Genomic DNA, 16,497 nt, shown 5'->3' with positions numbered 1-16,497 from the left:
GTCTGAAATGTAATTTGAAACCGGCATATTACTTAAACTTATTTAAGAGCACTTCTACACTTCCAACTTCAATCCCCAAAATCTCTGCAGAAACTGTTCATCTTGCCCTGAAATTATCCTCATTGTTGCCATCATTACAATATTTAGTATATTTATTTATTATTTATTTATTTATTTTATTACATTTATATAGCACCCTTTCCCGAGGGACTCAGGGCGGTTTACAGGGTAATTATAAACCAAGAACACAAAAATATTCAATGAGCTTTTCACCACCCCATTTCCAGCAATGGGAAAGCATCATGATTAGCATCTCCACTCTCATTCTCTTCATTGCCCACTTAGTTTCTCTACACAAGCAGTCACTCAGTTTAAAAAACAAGGTGAAATTGTATAAAGTGTCAAGCCACTTTTACTTTGTCAAGATGAGAATAAGGGATCTAGAGGCAGCACAAGGTGAGAATTGGTGGGAAACTATCCATCTTGCAACTCCAGTTTTAACAATATGAAACAAGTATTTTGGGCAGCATTACGGCTGAACCAAAAAATAATTGACTTACCGTAACTTCAGAAAGCCCTTATGCTTTTTTTTTCTCCACTTGTTATAACAACCAGCTCCCAGTATTGTGTCTATTTGATTGATCTCAGAAAAGCAAGGCCTAACTATGACATTTATTGTTTTTTCCTTATAGATCAGGATAATGGTTTTATTATTAAGACACTGCAGAATAGTAGTGTACATTTATACCAAGTACGATGTATAACATTAAATTCAAACATGCTTTAAAAAGATGGTTACATAAGCATTTTATACATCATGACTACAATCAATGGAACAAGTATTTTATTAAGAACAATACCATCTTACCACATGCGAAAAAAGAAGCAGCAATGCCCTCTTGTGTTATAAAGAAGCAGTATGTTTTTACTAGCTTTATCTCAAATAATCTCACATTTCACAATATAACTATTTTAAGATGCAAATATGTTTTCTTTCCTATTGCAACTTTGAAAAAAGAAATGTTAAAATTCATATTATCTATGTATTGTGTAGATAATCACTCAAGCAGGAAAAAGGTTTTGTGTTTGATCTTCCTGATCAGCTGTCTACAATCTCAGCTGTTTCAAATCAATTGGAACTGTAACTTTTAAAATTCTCAGTTAACATGACCAGTTCAGTGAAAGGGGCTGCTCAGATAAAAGTTATTTTAAGAATAGAAATGGTTACATAATATCATTTCTGAAAGACAAGAATATCCATTTGTTCATCAATACATTTATTACTATCTACATTTACATTAAAATAACCCGTATTTGAATAAAGGGAGGGAATTAAAATAATTTGATGGTTGAATTATTTAATCTATGTTTATTATAATAATGTTATAAAGAAATTAGCTACTATATTTATTGTTATAATAATAAATACAGTGACTAGTTTCTTTATAATACAAGGAGACATTTATTTATATAGTAATGTCATTTCTGTTTGATACAATTTATTAAATTATTATTCAATTACATATTCAACATTATTTATATAAACCTAGATTTTCTTTGTCAATTTGCCCACTCTGCAATCAAACATTTGACAACAGAAAGCTATGAAGTAAACATAAACATTTGATGGAATGTTTGTGAACATTCATAATACTGAAAAAAATCCCTTTTTATGGCCCTGTAATCCTTTAATTCGGGATAGAATTGGGCAACTGGATGGAGCTAAGTGTTTACTAGCCAGATGAACATTCAGAACACTATGAATTAATAAACTGGAAGGAAAACAATAAAGTGTATACCAGGAAATGTTCTGAAAGACAGTCATGTCAAATTATAGACTCTTTACCCATAATTCAATCACATCATTTTTAAAAGATCAATAACTGTATCTTCCAGAAAGCCCCTATGAGCAACTGAATGTTTTACTGCTGGGACAATAAAGAAAGGTCTAACAGGATGTCCAAGGCCAATGACTGCATAAAGTCACTGGTGTACCTTTCTGCTTCAATCAATTGAAATAAATTAATAGAGTCCAGAAAAGATTTTAAACGTAGAACTAATTGAGGAACTGACCATAAATTCTCTTAAGTCTATAACCTCAAGAGGAACTGTACACCGCCCCGAGTCCTTCGGGAGAAGGGCGGTATATAAAAACAAACAAACAAATAAATAAATAAATAAAATTTGAGATTAATCTAATTCATTAATGTTTTTCTACCTCAAAATCTAAATCATACAAACACAGATTATATGATGCCTGCTTTTCAAGCTTGGATCGCCCCTACAATACGGTGGTATTGTGGAACAGAACATGAAACAGATCTAATACCAAACATAATACTGTATTTTGAAAGTAGCCTCATACTGCTATTACTCTTACTTGCCCCCTTCTGTGAAACAATTTGAAGATAGTCTGTAATCAAAACTGATGAAACACAGAATAAAAATTACTGTTGCACTTGTTCTACTCCAGGTCCTAACATTAAAAAAAATCCTTACTCATCAGCCTCCATAGGCTGGGGGAGGTCAAAGCATAAAACTATCAGTTGCAACTGTATGAACACAGCACTGCTTCATTGTATGGTATTTAAACATGTGGAAAAGGTGCAGGGCTTCAATTGTATGTTCACAATAGCCATACTGATTTTTCTGAGTCCTCTGCAGGTAGCCCTACATTTTGTCTACTCTAATATTGTTTCTTTGGGTTGTATGCATTTGTCTAGTTGTATGGCCATCAGTTCCTATGAAAAGGAGCTACAAATGTTTCAAGCAGTCTTATCTCCTGAAGTCTAGGAGCAAGGAGGTACAGTGTACAGAGGCAGAGATTCTGCCAATGGAAAACTGACCACCCACAAGCACCAACAGATGTTCAGCATTTAAAAAAAGAATGTAGTTCTAGTTTTAAATACCCTGCAGCAGACACTAAAATAGTTGGTTCAGCTTTTGACCATACTCTCATCATACAATCACAGAAGACCATAGTCGCTTTCAACCGAGTCCTTGTGCTGAAAAGATGCAAATGCAAATTACCCAAGAAATAAGCACATGCCAATGTCTTTCTTAGGCCTGAAAGTACCACAACATAGCAATTTCACTGAATGACATGCTATTATTTCTGTGGTTATTTACATTTCAGACACTACACATCAGAAATTCAAACATCAGTCCCTTAATGTTAAACAGTCTGGTTATTTATACTCTTGGGGAAAGGAAACAGAAATAGAATTGTCCATATGAGCTTAAAGAGATACTTTATGTATTACTGCCCCTGAATGTATTCCTGAAACAACAAATAGTTTTTAACTTGACAACAAGCTCAGTATAGAAGTTAAACTCATCCTCAGCATAATTTCAACAAGCCAGTTAGTTAAACGCATGTGAAGAAAAAAGAACTGAACAGGCAACTTGACATCGATAACTGGGAAAAGTTTAAAATAGATCAATATGTAATCACCTTGTAAGCAATCTGTTCAAAATGTCCAGTCATTCTCTCTCAGCTCTACGAAGCCCTAGGAAGGAGACATTGGCAAAGTACTTCCAAACTCTTACCAACACACACACACACACACACACACACACACACACACACACACACACGAGACTCTCTCTCTCCCCCCCCCTACCTACCTACCTCTCTCTCATAGCAAATTTAAAGGCGGAATTATTTTCCTATAGAATCAGATAAAGCAGATATAGATATTACAAGCTGTTAGAGACAGAAAATAATTTTACGGTTCAATATTGTTTTGTAAAGCATACATTCTTTCTCAGAATAACGAATGGGAAGCTTTGTATGTGGGAAATTCGCCTTCAAATACCATTTTGGAATTGGCATATTTGACCCCCCCTAAAAAGTTAAATCTGTTACAGTCTAATTATCTTTGCAAATATGGAATTCTCAATGTTTTATATTAGCTACTAGACAGATGGGCTGTGTAATAGCACGTTAATTCAGATTTGATCTTCATGATCATGTTAGCGTCTTCAGAATACCTAGATCTTTAACACACTAACAGTGATTCATATAATGCACTTATGTGATATAGTAGATATATTTTAGTAGTTATTTTACAGATTAATTTTGATCTGCAAGACTAATTGAGTTGGCAAATGTTAATGAATTTTCAATGACTAATAGTTTTAAAATTAGCAGGAAGATAATTGAAATGGATATTGTATCGCACATTCAGTTACTAATTTTTTTCAATTATATTTGATCGAAATATTCCTTTTGCATTTGAACAAGTATTTTATTGCTGAATAAAAAAAATCAAATTGATAATCCTAGCTGAAGATAATTTAAAAACTTGAATTGCGTATCTCATTCATATAAATTCCCATTCTCTTATTGTTAAATAAATGACTTAAATGTTAATACTTTAACTGGGTAAAATGAGTATATGTAATATTAGCTTTGATTTATATATGTATATTTTAATTTGGGGGGCTTTTTTCTCTTTTTCTCCTTTTTCAGATAAGTATAAATAAAGTACATTTTAAAAAATACTTGAATTTATTTTTGCATATGGTTATCTCCCCAAAACCTCTTTATAATGATGAAGCAATTATATGTAAAGCTTAGTTTTTATTACAGTAACCTGTTTTTCAATAATGTGTCAAATCTGAACATTTTGTCTAACTTCCTGTAACCTAAGATTCCTGGAAATTAATACAAAAATGTTACCATAAAATAAATTGATCATAAAACTTAGCCCAGAATTCATTACATGTATATTTCTAACACGGAGTCTGTTAAAAGCATATTTATCCACCCACGTGAGACATATGGAATTTTGTTAAGTACTTTTGTTAATTTTTATTGCCTGGATGTTTTATGACTCTAAGTTGAATATGTTTTTAAAATGCACACAGAAGTATTATATTTAAAGACCATTTCACAGAATAACAGAAACCTATAAAGATTAAAAGAGTAAATTGGAAACAAGCTGTTCAATCATAATCTGTTAGCAAATGTAAGGTAAAATGCATGATTTTGTTGTTGTTTATTTTGAAGTTGTAAGAACAAATAAATATGGTATTTTCTATTTCCTTTTTTTTTTGCAACAAGACATCACTTTCATCTAATAGGAATCATTTTAAGTCATCTAACTGAAAAATCTTCAGTTCATACCCTAAAAGATATAATAGAGTATGGACATTTTGACAAAAACCTACTTTCAGGAATATAGACAGTAAGAAACATCCAAGCAGAAAAACATTGAAGTTTGAATATTTTTTTGAGGATACAGACTATTATTGGGATAATAATCTGAAATAAAGTTTTCATTTTACCTATTAAAAAGTGGTCTAGAAATTGAACAACAGCATAAAAAATGAAAAGGTATAAGGTATCTACATTTCAAACTCTAAATCCAGCATCTTTTCCTTCTGCCTTTTCCCCAGATTACTGAAACTCTCCTTTACATGCTATTAACTGTATGGGGGGGGGGGACTGTCAAAAGGACACCAAAGAAACTCAGGGAAAATTACAAACTGACTGCTTTGTACAAACTAATTCATTGCCCTGGAAATGTGCTAATATTCCTCCTGAGTACAAGTGAGAAACTTTCCCCTCAAGTCTCAAGAAACAGACAAACCACTTTGATACCTGTCAAAGATGTTTACATAACAAGATCTTAAAAGTTTGTTTTTATCTTGAATTTACTTAATCGTTAAAATTTAACAGAGAGGCAGATTTACAGTGATCTGCAGCCTTTACATCTTAACTGATTCTCAGGTATCACCCTAAAAAAAAGTATATGAATGTAGGAAATTGGAACCCTGTGGCTCGTGGAGAACAGAAGTTGAGGAAAGAACAGGGCCTGATCATCACAGGTTGTACTGTACCTCTCTGCCATAAGAATATTTTTAAACTTCTTATTCACAATCCGTTCCACACTCTTAAGATTAAAAACTCAAAATATGTTCTCGTGTGCCTACAGCAAAGGAACAAGTTGCACCAACAGTTACAGCGTTTATATTCATGGATTTCAATTATCTTCATACATGGGCATCCCGGTTAAGTAACATGGATAAGGACATAATCGCAAACATCCAGTGACTTATTTATTTATTTATTTATTTTATTTGATTTGATTTGTATACCGCCCTTCTCCGGAAGGACTCAGGGCGGTGAACAGGGACATAAATACCAAAATACCCAAAATACAGAAATTAAAACAAATTAAACCCCAGTGCCCAAATGCAGAAAATAAATTACATTAAAACAATAATTAAAACAAAACCCATCAGGCCAGGCTGGCTTGTTCAAACAAATAGGTTTTTAGGTCGCTTCGGAAGGAGCAAAGGTCGGGAGCCATCCGGAGCTCAACCGGTAAACGGTTCCACAGGTCAGGCGCACCCACAGAGAATGCCCTCCCCCTGGGGGCCACCAGACGGCATTCTCCGAACAGTGGCACCCTGAGGAGGCCCTCTCTGTGGGAGCGCACTGGGCGGAGGGAAGTTGATGCCGGCCGCAGATGTTCCCTAAGGTACTCTGGAGCCATGCCATGTAGGGCTTTGTAGGTCATAACCAGTACCTTGAATCTCACCCGGAAGGCAACCGGAAGCCAATGCAGCTCACGGAGCAGAGGTGTAATATGGGAGTATCAGGAGACCCCCAACACAACTCGTGCGGCTGCATTCTGCACCAGTTGGAGCCTCCGAGTGGTCCTCAAGGGCAGCCCCATGTAGAGAGCGTTGCAGTAGTCTAACCGAGAGGTCACAAGCGCATGAGTGACTGTACGCAAGGCATCAAGGTCTAGATAGGGCCGTAACTGGTGCACCAGGCGAAACTGGGCGAAGGCCCCCCTAGTCACAGTTAATATATGATCTTCTAAAGAAAGCTGTGAATCTAAGAGAACTCCCAAGTTGCGAGCCCTATCTATGGGGGGTAATAACTCACCCCCTATAGTGAGAGATGGAATGATCTGAGTTTCCTGAGATGCTGGCACGTACAGCCACTCCGTCTTGTCAGGGTTGAGCCGAAGCCTGTTCCTCCCCATCCAGACCCAAACCGCCTCCAGGCAACGGGACATCATGTCGAGGGCATCACTGGGGTGGTTTGGGGTCGAAATGAAAAGCTGGGTATCATCAGCATACTGATGATACCCAACTCCAAAGCCACGAATGATCTCACCCAGAGGCTTCATATAGATGTTAAACAGAAGAGGCGAGAGGACCGACCCCTGAAGAACTCCACAAACGAGAGGCCTCGAGGTCGATCTCTTTCCCCCTGCCAACACCGACTGCGAACGTTCCAGGAGGTAGGAGGAGAACCATTGAAGAACCGTGCCTCCCACTCCCAATCCCCTGAGACGCTACAGCAGGATACCATGGTCGATGGTATCAAAAGCCGCTGAGAGGTCTAATAGGACTAGGACAGAGGAACAACCCGTCACGAGCCCTCCAGAGATCATTCACCAGGGCAACCAATGCCTTCTCCGTGCTGTGCCCGGGCCTGAAACCCGATTGGTACGGGTCCAGATAGTCAGTTTCCTCCAGGACCGAAGGGAGCTGATGCGCCACCACACTCTCAACAACCTTAGCAAGAAAGCGAAGGTTGGAGACCGGACGAAAGTTGTTTAATACAGCTGGGTCCAAGGTAGGTTTCTTGAGGAGTGGTCTCACCACCGCTTCCTTCAAGACGGAGGGGAAACAACCTTCACTCAAGGAAGCAGATATCACCGCCTGGAGCCAGCCTCGTGTTCCCTCCCGAGCTGAATAAACCAGCCAGGAAGGGCACGGATCCAATAAACAAGTGGTGGAGCTCAGCTTCCTCATAATCCTGTCCACTTCCTTTGGAGTCACAGGGTCAAACTCCTCCCAGATAACATCGACAAGAGCACCCATGTCCTGATCGTCAGACTCTGCCCAGTCAGAGTCCAAACCGGTCCGAATCCGAGCGATTTTGTCCGACAGATGTTGGCTAAACTCCTCAGCACGACCCTGTAAGGGATCCTCCCTCACCTCCTGATTAAGGAGGGAGCGAGTCACCCTAAACAGGGTGGCCAGGCGGTTATCTGCGGACACAATGACGGTAGCGAAGTAATTAGACCTCGCCATCCTCATTGCCGCGAGATAAGACCTAGTAAAGGATCTTAGTCATGATCGGTCGGATTCAGATCGGCTGGATCTCCAACAGCTCTCTAGGCCCCGTCTCCGACGCTTCATCTCCCGGAGCTCCACGGAAAACCATGGAGCGCACTGGGATCTGCCTCAGGTTAGGGGCCGCAAGGGAACAACTCGGTCAAGTGCCTCCGTGGCAGCCTTTTCCCAGGCTTCCACTAAGGTATCAACCGAGCTGTGAGCAAAGGAGGCAGGTGGGGACCCCAGCACTGCCTGAAACTTCTCAGGATCCATTAAGCGCCTGGGGCGGAACTATCTTGATGGTTCAACAACCCCACAACGGGGGGTGGCAAAACAGAAGACCAGACTTATGTATTTGCATTAAACATCATGTTGTTATTTTAGCATAACTGCAGTTTGCTGTGGATGTTGCTGTCTTATATTTGGAGGACTGTTTCTAGACCAGTTTTCCATCTCGATGATCAAGTGTGCATTGTAGCCTGGAAAGCCCTGTGTCTGTTTCATCAGATACAGCACAAAATATGTTAATTCCTGATGAGGTCAGATGGCCATGACATAGAAAGTACATTTAAAATCAAATATGGAATCAGACCATTTTTTAAAAATGTATAGTAGACTAATCCCTATTAAATATGTCTGCAACTTCAGTATCAGGAAGAAAGTTGCACAATTAAATCGTAAAGAAACAACTTACCTATCCTGATAAGTAGTGATGGCAATACTAGGAAGCGTCAATAAAGGCAAAGTTGTGGGTCTAGAAATGTTATCTGGAGTTCTTGCTTTTTCACTCTGTCGTTGCGATAACGGTGGTAATAATAAATTACCAGAGCAGCACCTTCTTCCCCTCCAGAGATCTATGCCGAGGGTGTTGTTGGATGCACTATAAGACTTGCTGAGACGACATTCCAAATAATCTTTTGCACTCTAAAAGAACAAATAAAAAACTGAATTACATAAGAAGCAATTTCATAAAGCTAAGTATAAAAATTTAGAATTGCAGCACTAGTTAATTACAAAATTGAACACAGACAGTTCCTATAAAATGGATTCTTAAAATAAGCATTGAATTTCACACTAAAAAGAAAAGTTACAAATGAGGAAAAATGAAATGTGCTGCAATTCAACCATTAGTCTGAATGTAAATATTAAGCACATCATTAACTCTTACATATGACTCAACAGGTTATAGTATTAATTTTATAATAAATTGTTTTCTTTCTTCACAAAGCATTAATTTATTCTCCCAAAATTTCATTTCAACTTTTGCAAATCCCAACTAGGATTTGAACCCTATTCAGACACTAAATGAAAACTGAACTACTGGGATGTAAGCATTATCACACATACACCTCTCTTTCTATGTAATGGAAAAGAAATTGAAATTGATATGGTTGCATTGTTTGAATGATCAGAAACACTATTTAGGCTAAATACAAGTAAAGAGTCCCATTGGAGTGGAGCCAATAACCCTTCAACAACAGTAAGAAAGTAATGTTGACTGAAGGGCTTGAAAAAAAGGCAAGAAATATTTGCCCAAATTGAGCTAACAGACAACAAAATTGGAAGCACTGAATAAAGTATATGTAAAGAGATGTACACTGGGCAAAACCAAAATTTTAATTTTACTTACATATAAATCAGAAAAAAACTTTGGATAGGATGCTTACTTAAGTGAAATTGTTGACAATGCATATGGATATTGTTAAAAGCCAAAGTCTTTGTCACTGGTCATTAAGAAAAAAATGTTGGAAATAAAAATGCCAAGATCTTATGGGATAACCATATTTCAAACAAACACCTGCTTCTTCTTTAAACAATATTGTAGAGCTAGAAAATATAACACAAAGTTACCTAAAATTATCAAGGATAGAACAATACCCCTAATAGAATATGTTAGTGTTTGAGCTTTTTAAAAAAATGTATTAGAGCACTTGATAAACATCAGACATATATTTGATCAATATCACTTTTATTTGGAGACTATCCTATGGTAGATGACAAAATAGGATATAATGTTTTTTATATAAATGTTTATTACGAGTTTTACAAAGAACATAAAAACTAACACAAACTAATAAAAAGAAAAAAGAAAAATAAAGAAAGAAAAAAGACAAAAATGCAGAAACAAAAATAAAATGAAGGTGGTTCCTATCTGCTTTGCAGCAAAAATACATACAGTTACAAAATTCTCTTATTTTATGATTATAAAAGAAAGCTAATTCCTTTCTATTATCCAGTATTTATCTTAGCATCAAAACAATGTACACATAGTTGTACTTTGACAATAAAGGTTCATTCAAATCATAAGTACATTTTTCCCACTTTATGCAAACAGTCTATAAAGGGGTTTCCAGTCAGCCATAAATATATTGTTTTCTCTCTAAGCAAAAAAGTTAATTTAGCCATCTCTAAAAGTTTTATCATCTTCAACCATCATTTTATAATAACTTGTTTTCTTCACAAAGTATTAATTTATTCAATAAATTTATATTTGGACAATGTTCTTGTTATATACATGATGTAAATTACTTGGAAACCGTTAAGTAATAGTTAACTGCCATGTCTCCAGAAGTGTTAGCTTGTTTTAGGTGGGAAATACTGCTTTAATTCCATTGGCCACCGCCTAGCGGTGCTCTGTATAAATAGAAGTTAAGCGGCAGTTAGTGCTGCTTCTGTGTTAACCTAATAAACGTGTTGCTGTTTTCACCAATCGCCTCATCAATGTCTCACCGATCCCAAAACATAACAGTGGCAACGAGAATGGGATGTGCTGCTGAGCCAGAAGTCACTAGGGGTAAGACCAGGTATCAGTGCCCTGGTAGGAACCATGTCCCCCCCCCCTCTGCCTGCCAGCAAGCCATGCTGGAGGCACCCACTTGCTAAGGGACCCATCCCTAGGATCAACACAGAAGCCCTTAGCAGCACAAGGCATTGAGAGGTCAGTAACAACTCACCATGGCCAAGGTCAGCAAGATGTCGAAGTTTGCTAAGGGACCCATCCCTAGGATCAACACAGAAGCCCTTAGCAGCACAAGGCATTGAGAGGTCAGTAACAACTCACCATGGCCAAGGTCAGCAAGATGTCGGAGTTCGACGTGTCGCATCCCGAAAGGTGGAGCTCGTATGTTTTGCGAGTCGGAGGCTCCAGCTGGTACAGAATGTAGCCGCGAGAGTTGTCTTGGGAGTTTCCCGATACTCCCATGTTACACCTTTGCTCCGCGAGCTGCATTGGCTACCAGTTGTCTTCTGGGTGAGATTCAAGGTTTTGGTAATGGTTTTCAAGGCCCTACATGGCATGGGTCCGGAGTACCTCAGGGATCACCTGCTGCCGGCGTCAACTTCCCTCCGCCCTGTGCGTTCCCACAGAGAGGGCCTCCTCAGGGTGCCACCGATCAGAGAATGTCGTTTGGTGGCCCCCAGGGGGAGGTCCTTCTCTGTGGGCGCCCCGGCCTTATGGAATCAGCTGCCGGTTGAGCTTTGGATGGCACCTGACCTTCGCTCCTTCCGACGCGGTCTGAAGACCTATCTATTTGAACAAGCCGGCCTGGCCTGATGGGGGATGTGTTGGGGTTTTTATTGCGGATTTTTATATTACTATCTATTGTTTTAGCTCGGGCTCCTATTTAATTCTCTTTTAATTTTTGTACTCTGTATTTTTATATGTGCCCTGTTCACAGCCCTGAGTCCTTCGGGAGAAGGGCGGTATACAAATATAATAAACCTAAACCTAAACCTAAACTATCTGAGAGCTAACCATGTTAGCAAAAATGGCTTAAAGGCCGCAACGCTTCTGTGTGTGTGTGACCAGGTGACATTCGATATAGCCGAGAACCTAGTCGCGCCAGCTTCACTAGAGTTGGTCGCATACCCAGAGCTCAAGAAAAAGCTAAAGGAACATTTCGAGCCGAGGCTCTCCATCATTGCATGGAGACACACATTCGAAAAAAGGGAGAAGCAACCATGAGTCAGCTGCCGAATTTGTTGCCGCGCTTTGAAAGGCAGCCCACCTATGCGACCTCGAAGAGAGACCATTTGGTATGCAGGTTGAGGAACAGGGAACTTCAGCAGAAGCTGTCTGCAAAGGAAACCTAGACTTTCCAAGATGCCCTGAGAGAGATAATGGTCGAAGAAGCTGCCAGGTGAGCCGTCAAAGCCTTGTGGCCCTCCAAGAACACTCCTAGCCCAGAAGCCATCCACCATGAGGACGCTGAAAGAGCCAAGGACCCCGACATGGACCATGAGATCGATTGGCTGCAGAAGTTACCAGAAAGAGCACAGCGGCTATTTGAGAAGGCAGTTTCCTTCAGTAGATGTGCGGGCTGTGGAGGCCGACACAGACACTCAGAGTGCAAGTTCCATACAGCAATGTGCCGGGCATGTGGCAAACAAATCCACATCACTGCCATCTGCAAAGGTCACCTGAGGGACGTTCCACAGGAAGAATTTCCCAGGAAAGGTACCGGGCCCCCGGGAAAACACAGAATTGGCTATTGCTCCAGTCGAAGGAGCGTTTTTAGAACTGGTGCCCATCGCCCCCTTAAAGAAAAGCTTAGATTCAAGGTCAAGCTTCAAAGCAGTTGTATGCCACATGGAACTGGACACAGGGTCAGCCCTATCTATATTGTCTCAAGGTACTTTTAACCACATTTGCGGTCGTAGTGGCAGAAGAGTTAAACTCAGGCCATCAAATCTACTGCTAATGGATTTTCAAAACTCCTGCGTAGTGGTTAAAGGAGAAGCTATGCTCAGAGTACAGTTCAAAGAGTCTGAGGGTCCCCTTGACATCGTAGTAGTCGAGCGCCAACACACAAGCCTCATTGGCTAGACTGGTTTGATGCTTTGGGCATCCATGTGACTGGCATTAACAGAACAAAAGCAGCAGACCTGTCAGCAGTTTGCCAGGAATTTGCAAATTTGCCTAGTTTAGGCAAGTACAAGGGACCTCCGACAGCTCTCCATCTTGATCCAACCATAACCCCCATTAGGATCAAGCCTCGCAGAGTGCCCTTTGCCCTCAAACCAAAAATTGATGCAGAGCTGGACAAGCTGGTGCAACAAGGCATGTTACAGCCAGTAGATAGCAGTGTGTGGGAAACCCCCAAAGTTACACCACTTAAGGCCAATAGTGAGGTGCGCATATGCGTGGATTATAAGGGCACTATTAACAAAGCACTTCAACAACATGTATATCCGGTGCCTGTAGTCAGCCATATTTTGGCATCACTACAGGGAGGTCGCGTATTCGCCAAATTGGATTTGGCACAAGCCTACCAGCAACTGCCCATGGATGATGCCATGGCAGGAGCTCAGACCACTGTAACCCACAGGGGAGCATTCAGGGTTCGGCGCCTACAGTTTGGGGTCAGTGTGGCCCCAGGGTTCTTCCAAAGCGTAATGGAGTACACACTCAAAAAGATTCCAGGTGTGTGTCCTTATTTCGATGATGTCCTCATAGCTGGGGAGTCAGTAGAAGTACTGGCAGAATGGCCCAGAGCTGTCCTTCAGCATTTCCATGAAGCGGGGCTGAAGCTGAAGCAGGAAAAATGCAAAATACGAGTAGACTCAACTGAGTTCCTCAGGTTTCGCATAGATGCCGCAGGCATTCATCCAGCAGAATCCAAGCTCAAAGCAATTCAGCAGGCTCCCAGTCAAAGGGGGGAGCTTCAGGCATTCTTAGGCCTGCTCAATTTTTATCATGCCTTCCTTCCACACAAAGCCGCAGTGGCAGAGCCCTTACACAGGCTCTTGGACAAGAAGGCATAATTGCAGTGGACGGACATCCATGAGAAAAGCTTCAGGACAGTCAAATCACTGCTGTCATCGAACTCAGTACTGACACACTTTAATGAAAAGCTGCCTATCAGCATTGTTGTGATGCATCCCCATACGGAGTGGGGGCCGTGTTGAGCCATTTAATGGCTGACAGGAGGCAAGCTCCCATTGTTTATTATTCAAGGACTCTGTCCTCGGCAGAACACAACTACACTCAAATAGATAAAGAGGTATTGGCTATAGTGGCAGGTATAAAAAAATTTGATGACTATTTGTATGGTCGCCCATTCACGGTCTTTATGGACCACAAGCCACTTCTGGGTCTGTTCACTACAAACGAACACCTCAGATCCTCTCTCCACGGATGCTGAGGTGGTCCATCTTTCTTTCAACCTATAGCTACAGGCTAATTCACAAACCGGGCAGGGAAATAGGCCATGCGGACGGCCTCAGCAGGCTGCCCCTGCCGCACTTAGAGCCAGACCCCGCTCCAGCTGTTCACATCCTGGCTATACAGGATTTGCCGGAGTCTCCCTTTCACGCTGGGGATGTGGCTTCTGAGACAGCCTCTGACAAGACACTGAGTCACGTGTTGAACTGAGTGCTCACAGGATGGCCAGACATTAGTCCAGGGCCTAACTTCCAGAGCTTCAGTATGAGAAAGGATGAGCTGTCAGTTCACAAAGGCTGCATTCTTTGGGGGAGTCGGGTCATAGTCCCAAACTCCTTGAGGCCAAGAGTCTTAGAGTCTCTGCATGAGGGACATCCGGGAATAGTGCAGATGAAGGCACTCGTGAGAAGCTACCTGTGCTGCCTGGGGTTAGATAAAGATATTTAGGCCCAAGTACACAGTTGCTACATTTGCCAGCAATCCATGCCCAAAATGCCTCAAGTCCAAGACCACTGCTAGGAAACCACGCAAGCTCCATGGTGAAGAATCCACATTGATTTTGCGGGACCATTCCAGGGACAGCTGCTCTTCATTGTCATGGACAGTCACTCTAAATAGTTAGAGGTCGCCCCAGTCCAAACTATGCCTACTGCCAGGACCATCCAGGAACTGCGCAGGATCTTTGCCACACATGGGTTGCCCGACGTTCTAGCATCAGACAACAGGGCTCAATTTACCGCTGCAGAATTCCAGTCCTTTTTGAGGGCTAACATGATCAGGCACGCCACCTCAGCCCCCTTTCACCCGGCCTCAAATGGCCAAGCAGAACACATGGTCTGGACGACCAAAGAATCCTTAAAGAGGATCGTAACCAGCGACTGGCAGCATAGGCTGGCAGACTTTTTACTCTGCCAATGCACGACTCCCTGCACTTCAACAGGCAGAAGCCCAGCAGAACCTAGATGGGGACGGCACTTAATCACTAAGCTGGATCATCTGCTTCCAGACCGAGTTGCCTTGGACACAGCACAGCCAAAGCCACCGCAAAGCTTGCAAGTTGGTGACCGGGTTTGGGCATGGAACTACGGTCAAGGGGCACTGTAGGTGGTAGCTGTGGTTGGTAAGGTGTCAGGGCCACTCTCTTACGAAGTGGTCCTGGAAGACAGTCGAGTACTCCCCCGGCACATCGACCAACTGCGTCAGAGGCTAGCGAACCAGTTGGTGGCTCAGGACTCATGGGAAAGCCAACCCCAGAGTCGACACGACAGCAGCCTAGCATTGGAGTCTTCAAGCACTGACGAGACTTCCAGTCGAGGGGACGGGGCACTAGTGGTAGGCGAATCACCCCCGAACACAGAGACTGCACCCACTAAGCTGAACCGGCAGACGGCCCCAATTCCCAGCTCAGCTGAAACTGTTCCACCAATGGACTTTGGCCATGGTCTACCGGGATAGACCAGCCAAAGGCACACAGGTTAGCCCATAGCAATCAGGTGTCAAAGTCCTGGTCTACCCAGTCTGACAGGTGAGCTGGTAGACCAGGAACCACCAGCAGCTCCGAGATGTTCGGAGTGGTCGAGAAGGCCACCAAAGTATTTGCAGGAGTATGTTCAAAATTTGTTAATCTAATAAACATGTTGCTGTTTTCACCAATCGCCTTGTCAATGTCTCACCAATCCCAAAACATAACAGTTCTGCAACCGAAGACACTACGTACAAGTTAAAAGCCATCAATACAATCAGCATTAAAGCCTTAATAAGTATCTAACAACAATACGGGATTAATTATATTTTATCTGAAACAGACAGACGGACAGACATATGTATGTATGTGTGTTTATACTTACACCTTCTGTAGGGACAGTCATTACACTCCTACTTTTCTTCATGATGGTGATGGAAAATCACTTCAATTATAAGCACCCTTTTCAACTGTGCTTCTACCTAACCAATAAACCTGGTCAAAAAAGGAAAGAGAAAACAATATTTCAGTATTTGTCTTCAAATTTAAAAATAGAAACAAGGCTCTGGTTTGTACATTGCCAAGAATGGTAGAAATGTTTGACAAATTATTCATGAACATGATATTTTCCCTACCAGGTAAGAAAAAGTAGTCCTCGACCACAGTTGAGCCCAAGATTTCTGTGGTTAAGTGATACGTTTGTTGAGTTTTGCCCCATTTTATGACCTTTCTTGCCTCAGTTGTTAAGTGAACCACTGCAGCTGTTCTATGCCGATCCAGCCAT

General features: G+C 41.2%; 1 protein-coding gene across 1 annotated transcript in view; it reads right to left on the bottom strand.

Moving 5' to 3' along the window:
- The window catches only part of PDE4B (phosphodiesterase 4B), a gene marked incomplete at its 5' end in the record, with an annotated part of 229,830 nt that extends 213,652 nt beyond the window's left edge, over positions 1-16,178 (bottom strand). Inside the window, 2 exons of the mRNA XM_083361117.1 lie at positions 8,783-9,012; positions 16,099-16,178. Of these exons, the coding sequence (XP_083217243.1) occupies positions 8,783-9,012; positions 16,099-16,140 (272 nt within the window). The remainder of the gene's footprint in view (positions 1-8,782; positions 9,013-16,098) is intronic.
- Between the last annotated feature and the right edge of the window lie 319 nt (positions 16,179-16,497).

This window comes from Vipera ursinii, assembly GCF_947247035.1.
Source record: "Vipera ursinii genome assembly, chromosome: 3".
Taxonomy (NCBI): domain Eukaryota; kingdom Metazoa; phylum Chordata; class Lepidosauria; order Squamata; family Viperidae; genus Vipera; species Vipera ursinii.
Note: the sequence above shows the minus strand (reverse complement) of the source record. Positions and strands in the feature narration are given on the sequence as shown.